This window comes from Stegodyphus dumicola, chromosome X1, assembly GCF_044657685.1.
Source record: "Stegodyphus dumicola isolate Sdum_Otavi_A_Nest chromosome X1, ASM4465768v1".
NCBI classification, from domain to species: Eukaryota; Metazoa; Arthropoda; class Arachnida; order Araneae; family Eresidae; genus Stegodyphus; species Stegodyphus dumicola.
In genome coordinates, this window is record NC_140780.1 from 245,952,359 (window position 1) to 245,966,852 (window position 14,494).

A 14,494-nucleotide genomic window follows, 5' to 3' on the forward strand; every position below is an offset into this window, starting at 1 on the left:
TTACTTTTCACCTGGCACCTTTTTTTCTATTAAATAACAGCATTTTAAATAGTCACTTTATTTAACTAAACATTTCATTTAAGATTTAATTGTAAAATGTTATATGACAGAAATATAATTTCTTCTCAATTTGTGGTATAAAAAAATAAAACATTCATCCTATCTTTATATAAAATCTTTAGTAGTACGGTTTATCTTTTTCATTCACCCATAAATGGCATTTTACATTTTTATGTGAGAAGTAACATACTTAAATAAATATGAAATGTTGAATTTAAAGTGTTTTTACTGTATAAAATTCAAATAGTTTAAAGTGCTTTTTTGATGACAAATTTCAGTTTTTAGACTAAAGAGAAAAAGGATGTAGTGTATTAAAATAGTAAAATTTCATGTTACATTTGTTAGAAATTTATTAATATTATGATGGTCTTTTACATGAATGCTGTATAAGCCCATTTTTAATAAAATGTCACAGTTTACGAGTTTTCTTTGAATTTTGTATTACTTTATATTATATACTGATTAATGAAATATTAACTGCACTTACATTTAGAATGACATAACTAATATGAATCAGACATCTTATATTTACTAAGGTTTGTGAAATGTATTTTGGAAATCTTTGCAAAACAAAAGCTTCACCAATTCTAGGACAACTGCAAATCATTGGAACAACTAAACAATTTATGTCATTAAAAAAAAATAAAATAAAAACTTTGTGCTTGCTGCTGCCAATGAAATCTTTTTGTGTGTCTGTGTGTGTGTGGTGGGGGTCATTTAATTTTTGATCAGTGTAAAGTATAATATTGGAACTTGTAATTTTTTACCATGAACAATGGAAGTTGGCTGTTATAGACTGTAAAATTTGGCAGAGATCCCACCAAACTTGCAGAGTTCATTGTGGCAGAATTTTGAAGGAATAGATACCTCATTATTTAATTAGATAATCACAGATCCCTCTTTATTTAGTTAGATAATCAGCAGATACAAATTATGGATATAGTATATAAAATAATGTGTGCTCAATCTTTGAGATTATCTGGCAAACAAGTTCATGAAAGCTTGCACCAATCAATGCCGAATAAATATGCCAAATGATATTTAAGATAGCAACAAAATAGGTATCTCTCTCTCTCTTTTTTTTTTTTTTTTTTTTTTTTTTTTTTTTTTTTTATTGTGCCATTTTGCCAAACCCCAGTCTTTCTGTGTTTTGGGTGTGCACACCAGTTTCAGGATCTGTAAAATTATGTATTGGCGATTAACTTTAAAATGTTCATACCTGCAACCTGTAATTCGTTAGTTTTGTAGCCTCTCTGAGAATCTGAAGCAATTGTAGATCAAAATGGAGCAGGATGAATACATCCCTGCTAGTTTATTCAGAATTAAATCAGGTTTACATAAAACCAAAGAGTCTCTGAGTATTATGATGTAACATTAACAATTATTGCACCAAACAACATTGTTTGGCAACAGTTTTTGTTTGTCAAAATTATCAGTGGAAATATAAGTAAGTATCTAGCTTTTCATACTCATACCAGATGTATATATAAGAAAGAATTGTATGAAATTGTTTTGCCATGTCAGAAGTTATAACTTCTGCATGTTCTGTGAAATAAATTTTAATTTAATAAACACAAAAATGTAAAGTATTTGATTTATATTATTTGGCACATAAAAGTATTTGATAAGGATGATAATCTTTTAATAAATTTAGGTGTTTTTATTCAGTTACCTTTCTTTTATTTTAGGTAAATATCAGTATTATGCAGGCATCAATAGTAGAGGAAGTAATTGCTTTTTCTGCCTTGGATAACTTAAAGGATTTAACTTGTGTTTCTCTTCTTTCTGTTTGTGTTGATAATACATTAATTCAGCTATCCCACAGTTGTCAAGCTAAAAAAGTTATTCAGACATTTACTGATTATTGTAATGGTAGCATTGCTCGTTCTAAGATAAGTGAGCGTTCAGCAAAGAAAGTGAAAACTGATTCGCTTCCCACCGAATTATTGACTGTAGAGACCAGTGAGACTCAGCAGGAAGAAACCATTTTGTCTGCTTCAGTTACTTGTGTTCATTGCCAGTTGCGCAGGTTAAAGAATAATAGTAGCATTTTGAAAGAAGCAATGCTTACTGTGATACCTTATCATAGAAGTAAAGTTGAATTTACTTTTGAAAATTACTGCTTTTTAGGAAGACAGCTGTCTAAGCAAAGTGAAAAACAAGATTCTATTTTAGATTCAGAGTGGAATCAATATTTGGATGAAGAAAAGATGGGATTTATAATGTTTGAGTGTGGCCTTGAGGATATAGGTATCAAATTTGTGAAACGATGGGGGTATGATTCTCCAAAATGTATGGAATTAGATGGCAATAATTATAACCTTAAATCAGGAAATGAAGTTAGGGTATCTGCAAAAAAGCCATGTGTTACAACTGACTTACCATCTCCTTCCAGACATAGTCATAGATCTTCCAATGTTGATGAACACACACACTGGGATACTAAAATGTCTTTTCCATCATGTGTATCTGAGTGTGGAAGCTTTAGCAGTTCTGATGGAAGCAAATCCATAGTAAATCAGCAAAATTTAAAGGGAGATGCTTCTTCTTTTATCATTGAATTGAAAACTGTTTGGTTCAATTTTGCAGCTCCTCCAAGGACACCCAATACAAGAAAAATTGATTTTACCAGGTATGAGTATTTATATTTTATATGACATATAACATTTTTAATTTTGGTATTTTTTACAGCATAGTTCAAAAGAATTAGTTCATTTGCATGTGTAATTGTTTACTACATATGTTATTTTTTAACTTGTATACTATTCAAGAGTGAAATTGCTTCACCCTGAAGGATTGAAGATATAAGAGAGAAATGGCCCATATAAATAGGAATATGCTAATGTTTATTTTGATTTTATTTTCAACAACTTCGGTTTAAAAAATGAGATAATGTAGCATGGTGTGAAGGAGCAATAAGTTGTTGCTCTTAAGTTCATGACAGTACAGGAGGGCAGTGAGTCATACAGTTCATGGATATAGTCCTAAGGAACTTAACACAGGACAGTATAGACCTGCTTTTGTAGTTCATGAAGATGGTGTATTGACCAATTTAATTGCAGAGGTGTACAGCATAGCCCCACAGGTTTTCAGTCGGAGATAAATCTTGCTATCTATGGCAGTGCTCGAACATATCGCAAACACTGTGTGGAAGTACTAGTGCATTAAAAGAGGGGTGCTGCAGAGCATTTAAGAATGGTTAGGAAAAGTGATGCAGAACATTGATAACTTATCTTTCAGCTATCAGTGTGCTCTTGATTCAAATAAAGAGTGACAACTTCATAACTTATGCATCCCTGATAAGAAATACTAGTTGTCTTAAATGAAACCACAGCCTTTGGGCTAACTATAATGTCACTAATCATATACAGTACAAAGTCTTTAATCCGGACTCGTCAGGACTTCGGTGATTCTGGATTAGGGTTTTTTTTCGGATTATAGATCATCAATTTAAATCTGGCAAGATGGCATACAGAAATTATAAAATTAAAAATATGAAACCATAATTTATGAAGTAAAGAGCAAATATGATCTAAAGGGTATCAAAATTTACAAAAAAAAAAAAAAAAAAAAAAAAAAAAGCTTAATATTTATTTGTTTACTTTATTAAACATTTCTTTCAATTTAAGTTGTTGAAGTTGCTTCGTTTTATGTGCACTTTTTATGTTTACTTTCTCTTTATTTCTATAAACAGACATAATTTCTTGTTCAGTTACAAAGATCGGCTGTTCAAGTCCTGTAATTGCTATGCCGAGAATACCAACTAACTTGTCAATCGAAATTTTTTTGTTTTCACTAACATCTCTGTCACTTTCTTCATGCCTTCATCCATTTTTTGCAGCAATTCCACTTTTTGTTTGATGGACATCGAAACATGCTTCCACTTTGTAGATCCTTTGGCAGCTCCAGAATCGGAAACTCTTTTTGACATAATCGAAAGTTCAAGCTTATTTTTTATAAAATTGCTCTGACAGTCTGTAAAAAATAATAAGCCGCATCCAATTAGAAGATTAAGGAACAACACGATCTGCAACATTAACTGAAATAGATAATTAGATAATTTTAGCCTAGCTTCGTCCGTTATACATTAAACACGCATGTGTAAATGCATATGCACATGCGTAAAGGTATTATGCGCATGCATAAACACATATGTGCAGAAAGCTTGTAGCTTTGAGCTCCGGATTATAGATCATTCCGAATTATGGACGTCCGGATTTAAAGACTTTGTACTGTATACAAAATCTCTGTTAATAAACCTGTTGATAGCATATTCAGAGTGTGGGCATTAAATTCGGTAATAATATAATAAATAGTATCAAATAAATTAAAGCTTATTGAAACTATGTTGGGTGAAGTTTATGAATATCACATAAATACAGGAAGCATTGTATAAATATTTAAAGTGTTACATAGAAATGTTACATTGTATACAGATTAATTCAAACTGAATTGTTTTAATCTTTGTGAATGTAACTAAGAGTTTGCATATGTAGTAGCTAAACAAATAGCATGTATCCTTTCTTTAAAATCAATTTGAAATCACTTATATGTGTATTCTTGGTCTTCATAGAATGGTTTCCTTGCATACATAGCAAATCTGAAACATTATCAAGACACTTGTTTTTGAAAACATATGGTCACCCCTGTTGTTTCTTTCACTTATAAATGTATGATGTTATTATTTCCTATTTAACACCATTTACATATTATTTTTAATGCTTATTGTCCCTTGCAATATGTATGTTTGTAGCACATCTTCTGGATGGAGCATTTAATGTGAAACATTTTATTTTAGTGTTTCAAAAACTATACTTTACTAAGACAATATTAAAAACATATATTGTTATTTTTGTATGATACTAATGTTTTTGCACTATTTCAAATATTGGAGTTCAAAGCAGAATTTGAATATTAATATTACTTAGTTAAGAGTTACTTAGTTATAGTTAACACATTGACTGCCAACAAGCAGAGTGATTTGGTGGCTGAAAAACTTTAGAATCCTATATAAAACTGCAGAAAAGGTGACTCACCAGTGGTACATGCAGCCACAAACATGAACATTGCTGTGACCCACCGATAGATCAACAGGCCCCCAAAACAAACCTGTCAGGGTCAACCAGCGGATTACACCGCAGTTCAGGTGTTAATAATATTAATTAATATTTAATAAAGTGAGCTAATAATCTTAACTAGATGACATTTTATTCTTTTTAAACATAAGATGAATGAAAACTCAGATTATGAAACATTTAGAAATTTAATTTATATTTAAAAATAATACTTAACAGTTTTGAGAAAGAAACTTACAAGTTGTTTATCAAGTTTTGTATTTAGGTAAAATTTTCCATCATGTACAGTGGCTACAAAAAGTATTTGCACACATACATTTTTGTTAACAATTTATAAGAAAATGCATTAAGAAATACAAAAATTGGCATTTAAAAATAGAATAAGCTTATTCATTTAAATTAATTACAAAAAATACAATAATATTAATAAAAAACATTTTTTGCAACAATATTAAAATAGCTTATGCCAAAAAAGTATTTGCACACTCAACTTTAGCAAATTTGCATTTTTATGCAATTATTATTTGACAGTCATCCCACAGTAAATAACATATGTAAGACGACTATAAAAGGAGGTGTTGTAGAAACTTGTCGATTTCAAATTGTAATGGCACCTAAGAAATCTGAACTGCCGATTTCGTTGTGAGAAAAAAATTGTTTCTCTACGTTAAAATGGCCTTGTACTGCTTGGAGAAAACCTTGTACTGCTTTTCATACCAAAAATGTGTTACCTACAGTTAAACATGGAGGAGGTTCTATTACGATTTGGGGGTGCATGGCAAGCAAAGGAGTTGGTAATTTGTGTTTCATTGATGGGAATATGACAGCTCAAACCTTTGATGTGCTGCGAGATAACTTGCTACAAAGTGCAATAAAATTGGGTATCAGTAATTCGTACTTTTTTCAGCAAGACAATGATCCCAAGCACACTGCCGGTATAACATGTACGTGGTTGCTTTATAATGTACCCAGAAAACTTGCCACTCCACCACAATCACCAGACTTAAATCCTTTGGAAAATTTGTGGACTTCTTTGGATTTAAAAATAAAAAAGAAGATTTTAAGCAAATCTGCCCTTAAACAAGCCCTTATTGAAGAGTGGTCGAATACTGACCCTACTATTACAGAAAATTTAATTAAATCAATGCCAGCAAGATTACAAGCAGTAATAGATGCTAAAGGAATGCATACTAAATATTAGTTATTTGAAATTTGCTTATATATTTTATTTCTTTTGTATTCATGCAGGTGTGCAAATACTTTTTTGATACGAGATATTTTAATTTTGTTACAAAAAAGCATCGTTATTTATATGTTTTGGATTATTAAACTTATTCTGATTTGGCGATACCAATTTTTTTATTTCTTAATGCTTCTTTTTATGAATTGCAAACAAAAATGTGGGTGTGCAAATACTTTTTTTACTCACAGTAAGTTAAGTACTACTTTTAAAAAGCTGATGCTGTTACATTTCTAGTTACTTCTATGGTGGTGTTCTTATTGCAATAACTCTGTCTGAATTTATCAATAAAATTTCATTCTTCTTATTTCTTTTTTTATTTCTCAGTGGTTATGCACTTAAAAATAATTGAATTATAATTTAGTTCTAGATCTAATTCACTCTATGTGGATATATGAAGGTTTCATGTTTTCCCATTTATGGCATTGCAATCTAATCTGTAGAGTCATCTTTGAAAAATAGTCTTGTGTTATTATACATATAATATTTTTTAGAGTTATATTTCTATCTGATGTAAGTCTGTGTCAGTTATCCAGTAAATGTATTGTATGTTATCTATTCATGAGTGCTGCTGGTTTATTTTATTCTGCTGTGGATTTTTAAGATGGGCAGAATTTTGACATGAATTGTATTACCGTAATTTCCGGAAGAAAGGCCGCATCAGCGTAAACGCCGCACTCGAGAAAAATGGCGGGAAAAAAATTAAAATTACACAGAAACACCACAATAGATTAAATTGCGAGTGACATCGTCGTGGGCCGTATAGATGCAAAAACTCAACCTAAGTCCTGACATATGACATACCAGTTAAGAAAAATGCATGAAATGAAACCATAACTCAAAAATAAATTAAAGGTAAGAAATGTGGAAAATATATTTACCTTCACGTATATACTTATATTTACCCACTAAAGTCCATATTTGTAATACTCAGACTATATTATAAAAAATGTTGCAACAACGAAATATTAAATTTGGATGACAAAAGGAAATTTTAAATTTTACTTACAAAAGGAATTACAGCAAACTATACATCATTTGAAGCCATCAAAATCTGATTCTTCACTATCTGAATTAAAAAGATTTAGTAAATCCTGATCTAAGTCCAAGTCTTCCAGATCGTCACATTTATCCTCTTGGTTTACAGTCTCTTTATCTAAGGATATAATTTCAGCTTCTTTGAACCCTGCTATTATTGACGATGTTTCTACCGATTTCCATGCACTTCCTGCCCACTTTGCAATTTTTCATAAGATGCTCTACGCATTTTACCGCTTTTGGTTTACGTATGCAATCCTTCACTCATCCAACACTCCCATCGCTTTCGGACTTCAGCTTTGAAGGATTTATTACCTGACAAATCTAACGGTTGTACGATTTTGTCAAACCACCAGGAATTATTGCTTCGGTCGTAGACAATTTTTGACACCTGGTTTTCACTGACTCAAAGAAATGAGCACGCATGGAATCCATTATCAATAACCCCTTTGTTTGGAAAAAAGATCCCATACGACACTGCCAAACTTTTTGTAGCCACTCATGCATGATTGTTTCGCACATCTAGCCGTTCTCGTTTGCACAAATAATTACGTCATTAGGAAAATCTCCCTTCGGAACAGTCTTTCATTTAAAAATGATCATCGGCGTTAGCTTGTCACCGTTTGCAGCTCAAGCTAACACACATGTAAATGACGTTCTTTCATGCCCCGTCATAAACACAGATACAGTTTTTGCACCGGTTTCATCAACAGTTTTGTTTGCAGGAGAGTCAAAAGCTAACGGCGTTTCATCCATATTTATTATCTATGACGGAAGAATTTTTTTTTTTATCAATAATAGCTGTCACATATTTCAGAAAGATGACTTTTTATCCTACCAGTCCATTGGTAATTGTTGCCCGACTGTTGTTCTAGTACGCATAGAAATATTTTTTCTTTTCATAAATCTGCTATACTTCCTTTGAAATCATTTATGTTCATTCGTTTTGATATAAATTTTGCATGTAAGCGAATTTTTACAGTCGAAATTGCCATTTCCTTTCCTCGTTGCTCCTTTATCCAGTTTGCAAGGTCGTTCTCTAGATTTGGCCACCTTACAGTACCACTTCTTTTGGCTCGTTTCTGTTGTGGCATATTTTTAAGAAGTTCTTTTTCAGTTCTCCAACGTCGAATACATCCGTTGTCCTTTTCAAACTCTCAAGCTGCTGCTCAATTTCCAATTTGTTTAGCACGTGAAATTACATTAAGCTTAAAAGTAGCAGTATAGCTTCTGTGCCGTTTAGGGACATTTTCAAAAATTTTCCGCTCTCTTCTTGCTTAAAAACTATTCAACAAGTACTTGTACACAAACTGATGGGATCTGTATCTGTCAGAATGCCAAGAAAAATCCATTCATGCTGAAGGGGAAATACGTCAGAGTTCGTTAATACGAGGCAGGTGGAGTCGTGTCCGCCTTTGAAAAAAATTGCATAAAAGGCAGGGGTGGGGAGAGGATGGACCCTGAAAGATTCATCGACTGGCAGAGGAGAGAGACTATTCAAACTGATGAGAATGTTGATTTGAAAGGGGGAAGAATGTTATTGTTCTGAGTTCTTGTTTAGGGTGAATAAGGCATGTAGGTCCATTCAAGGGAAAGAATATAAACAAAATAATGTTTGCAAAAAGCAACTGAGTGGTCTTTTGTGTGGGAACAGCACCAGTCTATGCACAATGACAAGGCCATCCAAACTATGTACAATGACCATCATAGGAAATATTTTATTTTTAGTGCACCTAAACGCCGCATGGGTAGAAACGCCGCACCCGCTGAAAATTTAAGTTTTAAACACATAAACGCCGCGGCGTTTCTTCCGGAAATTACGGTACTTAAATTTATAAAGTATTTCTGGTGAGGTTATTTTTTTACTTCAAAATAGCTACATAATTTTTGTTTTAAGTGTTATTTGTATTGCATTTAACTTTTTTTTTTTTGAAAATTTAGATCGCATTTAACATTTTTTCTTGAATGTAACTTAAACTTTTATTTATACTTCAGCAGGCTTTTAAATTTGCATCTGTCAAAAGGTGTATTGAATGTACACAAATTGCCACTTTCTTCGTCAGGCAGGATTTTCCAAAAAGCACTATTAGCTCTTAAAACAGAATTTTTTTTTTTTTTTTTCCTGCTTTTGGCATTCTAGTCACAACTTCATCTATAGTTAACATAGCATGATGTTCTCATTTTTATCGCTTTATTTAAATCCTTAGCATCTGAACATATTCTTATTTTGTTAGGTTTAACAACAGTTGACCATTGAATTTACTCACTCAGTTGGTTCTTGTCAGACATTCACGCACGTATTTACAACTCCATGGATGATGATATTTAAATTTTTGTGTTTCACGTGAGGATTTATTTAGTTTATTAGTGGCAGCATTGTTTGTAATAAGAAGAAAACGATTTTTGTTTTAAAAGCGTTTATTGCTGTTCTTGTCAAAACGGTGAAATGTAAATGCTTGGAGATATTATTTAGATATTTAAATAAACAAAGAATATTAAAATCGAGTAGATTTTATTGAACTCTTGACATATGGTGACCTGTGGATGTGATAGAAAGGTGCATTTTATTCTTATTTGAAAATATTTAAAATGGATAAAGTGCATAAACAACGCAAAGTTGTTCATTGTGCTTTCACTTGATTGTGCAATCAAATTATAGAAGATGTCAGTTCGGAAGAAGCTGACAATGTTTTAGACATTCAAGCTGTGTTTAAAACCTTGAAGTTAAAATACCAAGAACTTCAAAAATTAAATCGTGAATCTATGAAGCTTATACTAGTAGAAGATGAAGATACTAAGGATAAAGAATTCCAAAATGAAAGTATGACATTTGATGAATATAACTAAGTTTTTTAAAGTTAAGAACATTTGTGATAAACATTTTTAAGCGTTATAAAGAAAGAAAGGATCATTATTCTGGTCTAGATCTTGAAAATCAAAACTGAAGCCTTCAAAATTGATCTTGAAAAATATGATGGAAATTTAAGGGCATAGTTTCCCTTTTGATCAAGGTTCTAGAAAATTGACGATGTTAAGGATATAGAGGCAGAAAATAAGTTCCAGCATCTTATTCAATGTACTGTTCCATATTCTAGAGCTAGAGAGCTTGTTCAAAGTTATCCAGTGATTGCTGAGAATTATCCAAAAATGATTGACAGTCTGAAAGCCTGTTTTGGGAAAAATGATGTTTTAGTAGATTTTTATATTACAGAACTTGGTCATTATGTTTTCTTTCATCATTGCATGATCAACTTGAATCACAATTAAAAGCATTAGATTGATTGGGAGTTCATACAAAAATGTACGACACCATTCTGTTTCCGTTAGTAGAGTCATGCATTCTTGAGGTATTGCTAAGAGTATGGTAGAGACAGTCAAAAATTGGAGAAACTTCAAATGAGAGTGGATGATCTGAGGACTTTTATTAGGAATGAACAGTGGCGTAGCTTGGGTGGGTGAAGGGGGGCATCTGTCCCCAGGTGCAGCATACAGGGGGTGCCAAATTGATGCTACAAATTTTAGAATGAAATGTTTTCCATTCTTGGAACACAGAAAGGGGCGCAAAATCTTTAGTTGTCTCCAGGCACTGAAATCCTTAGCTACGCTTCTGGAAGTCGAAAGGGAACTACAAATATCTATGGCAGTCAGTGGATATGAATTTTTAAAAAATGAAGATAACGAAGGAGAAAAAGTCGCCTCAGAAAATCGAAAATGAACTCATACCGACTGTAAATGATTTACTTTCTGGTGAGAAAAGAAAAGTTAAAAAGTTTCATATTTTGCAACAAACCATATGAAAGCAAAGATTTCCGCCACCACCACCACCACCACCACAGATGACTTACAGTCAAAAACAAGGTATTTTAAAGAAGAAAGAGAATTGTTTCATTTGTCTGAAAAGCGGGTATCAAGCGAGAAATTGTAAATCCAACATAAAATGCTTAATTTGTTCTAAGAAACACGGAGCTGTTATATGCCCAGAGCTGAAAGTACATTAAGGAAAGGATGCTGTGAAGTGAAGATGATGAAAAACCATATACATCCGTATCTAACTTATGTTATTCTGGAGAAGTGTTCCTCCAAACTGTGCTAGTAAACATGGAAGAAAAGGAAAAGAAACGTACAGTTAGAGTATTTTTGATTCAGGCTTGCAACGCTCTTACATTTTGAAAGCTGCTGAAGAAATGGGATGTCAGCCCACTGGTTCTGAAACTTTAGTACATCTTTTGTTCAGAGCTACTATTTCTAGAAGAGAAGATCATAAATGCTGTAGTGTTCTCAAACATTAAACCGAGTATTATTTATGAAAATTCAAGTTTAGAATCAACCTGTAGTTTGTGGCTCAATTTAAATATTCAGGTAGAGACGTTCGATAGAAGAATTGAAATTTAAAGGAGTTTGATTGACCAATGTGGGGAGAGGTCCACCACAAATAGAAATATTGCTTGGAAATCTACTCACTGGAAATATATGTAAATTATGCTGTGGATCAGTTGCTGTTTAAACAAAGTCTGTTTGAATAGATGATAATTGGAAAGTTGTTAGAACAATCAAATAATGATGCTAGCTCTAATTTATTGAGGACTCTTCTTCCTCATTCTGGTAAGTTTGTAGATTTGTGAAAGCCAGAAGTAATTGGTATCACTGATCCATGTGAAAATCAATGAAAAGATGATATGGAAAAAGCAGTGATGGATCATTTTGAAAGGACTATTAAATTTAACTCGGACAGAAGATATGAAATTACCTTGCCCTAGTTATAATGTCAAAAAGATCTTCCAGACAACAGAAATATAGCTATGAAAAGATTATCTCTTGCAACGACCTAACTCAAGGCTGCAAATAAATTTTATGCATATGATTCAGGTTTGAAGATTTGGGTGTATGAAGGCATAATTGAAGAAGTTCAAGAACAAGAATTAGAGGGTAAAGGGCACTATTCACTTCACAGAGGAGTTTTTAAAGAAATTTCCACAACATTGGTGACTCCTGTTTTCTATGCTTCTCGTAAACAGAAAGGATACCCTTCACTGAATGACTGTTTGGCAAAAGAACCAAGTTTATTGAACCTACTGCTTTCTAATTTTCTGAAGTTTATGGAAAAGGAAAGAGAAGTAATTTCGAACGTAAAAAGGGCTTTTCCACAAGTTAGCTTTAAATAGGAGGATCATGATTACTTGAGATTTCTTTGGGGGCACGATTTTAAGAGAAATGAGATGCGAGTGTTTCTTCACTGTCATGTTGGAGTAAATTGTAGTCCATTCCTTTTAGGTGCATTAATTGATTTTCATCTAAAGCAATACTAGTCTCCTCTTGAAGATATAGCCAAGTCTTAATTTTATGTACACGACTGTGTTATATCATTAGTTTCGGAAGAAGAGTCGCATTCCTTTATAAAATCAGCCGAACAGTTAATGAGTGAAGTGAATTTAGAGTTAAGATATTGGTAGCAAACTCGAGATAAGACATTAAAAAATAGCGATGTTAAATCAAAACCAGCGTCAGTATTGGGATTACTTTGGGACAAACAAGGGGACCCATTGTTTTGTAATGCAGGTAAGATTGGTTATTCAGATGTCCCAGTGACAAGAAGAGTCATCTTGTCAATTATGCAGACAATATTTTTACCCACATAGGATTCTGTTGTTTGGTAACCCTTGTGCCAAAACTTTTGTTGCAAGAAAGTTGAAAAGCAAAGTTAAGCTGGGATTCTGAAGTGCCTACATAAATACCAAAAAAATTCTGAAAATGATTGAAAGCCTTGCCATTATTATCTTTGTTTAAAATTCCCAGCAATGTTATGCTAAATAATTGCACCTTTCATAGTTTACATATATTTTGCGATATCTAATTTTTATAATGCTACTGAAGTTTATTTAAGTTATGAGGATGAAAATAGAGTTTTGGCACAACTACTTCAAGCCAAATCAAGAATTCCTTCATTGAAGAAGGCAACAGTTCCAGAAGTAGAGTTTTTCACTGTTTTCTGCTGGATTAAAGGAGGAGACCAGTGGGGTGTTTTTGTGAAAAATATAGTTAAAAAAATTTGCAGCTTAACCCTTTGACGCGCAGTGATCGCGCCCTGAAACCACCAATTTTCGTTTTTTTTCCCTCCCGAAATTTTTGGGTGAAAATAAATTTATTACTGATCTTTTACCTCTAAATAATCCAAAATGGCTACAGAATCGTACATGTTTTAGGCCTTAGTACTCCAAATCGGATGCCTTTTAAAATTCGTTTTCAATGAGACAAAATAACTGCCTTTTATTAATATAAACAACTTTAAATTTTAAACGTTATTCATCGCACATCATGATTTCTATCATAAACAATACAAAATAGCAATAATTAAACTGCATATATAAAAAAACCCCTCTATATGTATGGCATTTGCTTTGCGGTTTCAGGGTGCGACCACTAGAGCTCTAGGGGCTCGGTGATCGCACCTTGAAACCACTGCTCTTCACAATGGCATTTGCTTGCTTCTCAAATAGGAATGTTTATTTTTTCTTGGATATAGATAAGGGGTCTTGAAATCACAAAGTTATTTTATTACTAAACAGTACATGCATCTGCCCAGTAAAAAGGTCTTTCTTTTCCAGAGACTTTTCTCTGACCTCAACACACTTGCTCCCTAAGCTAGTATTGTTATTTTATAAATTATTTCCTGTGGTTTAAATTTAATGCAAATATACTTTGCTGTAATTAAAAATAGAAATTGCATAAAGTTTTATTTAAATTAAAAATATGTTCTGAATAGCTTGAGACGGAATATGAATAAAATAAGTATGAATGGGAAATGAATGATCCGTACCAAAGCCAAAAAGACCAAGCCCCCCACCATTAACATAAAACCCCCCACAAATTTCATGTGTCAGATGAAAAGAAACTAAATAACGCTGGACATATACCAGTGAAATTTAGATCCAATCAGTGTACATTTTGTAGCATAAGGAAGAAACATCATAGAAGAAGGTACGTGTGCAAAATGTGCAATGTGTATACCAGCATGAGCCAAAAAGCATGCACCAAAAAGACAAAAAATGCTCTGAACAGTGTCACAAAAAATATTTGTTCTTTG

The 14,494-nt window shown here is 32.5% G+C and overlaps 1 protein-coding gene across 5 annotated transcripts in view; it reads left to right on the forward strand.

Moving 5' to 3' along the window:
* Nucleotides 1–14,494, forward strand: part of tweek (transmembrane protein KIAA1109 homolog tweek) — a 421,377-nt gene that overhangs the window by 175,664 nt on the left and 231,219 nt on the right. For all 5 annotated transcript variants that reach the window (XM_085807394.1, XM_085807390.1, XM_085807392.1 and 2 more), the window contains one exon: nucleotides 1,749–2,692. In XM_085807394.1, the coding sequence (XP_085663520.1) occupies nucleotides 1,749–2,692 (944 nt within the window). The remainder of the gene's footprint in view (nucleotides 1–1,748; nucleotides 2,693–14,494) is intronic.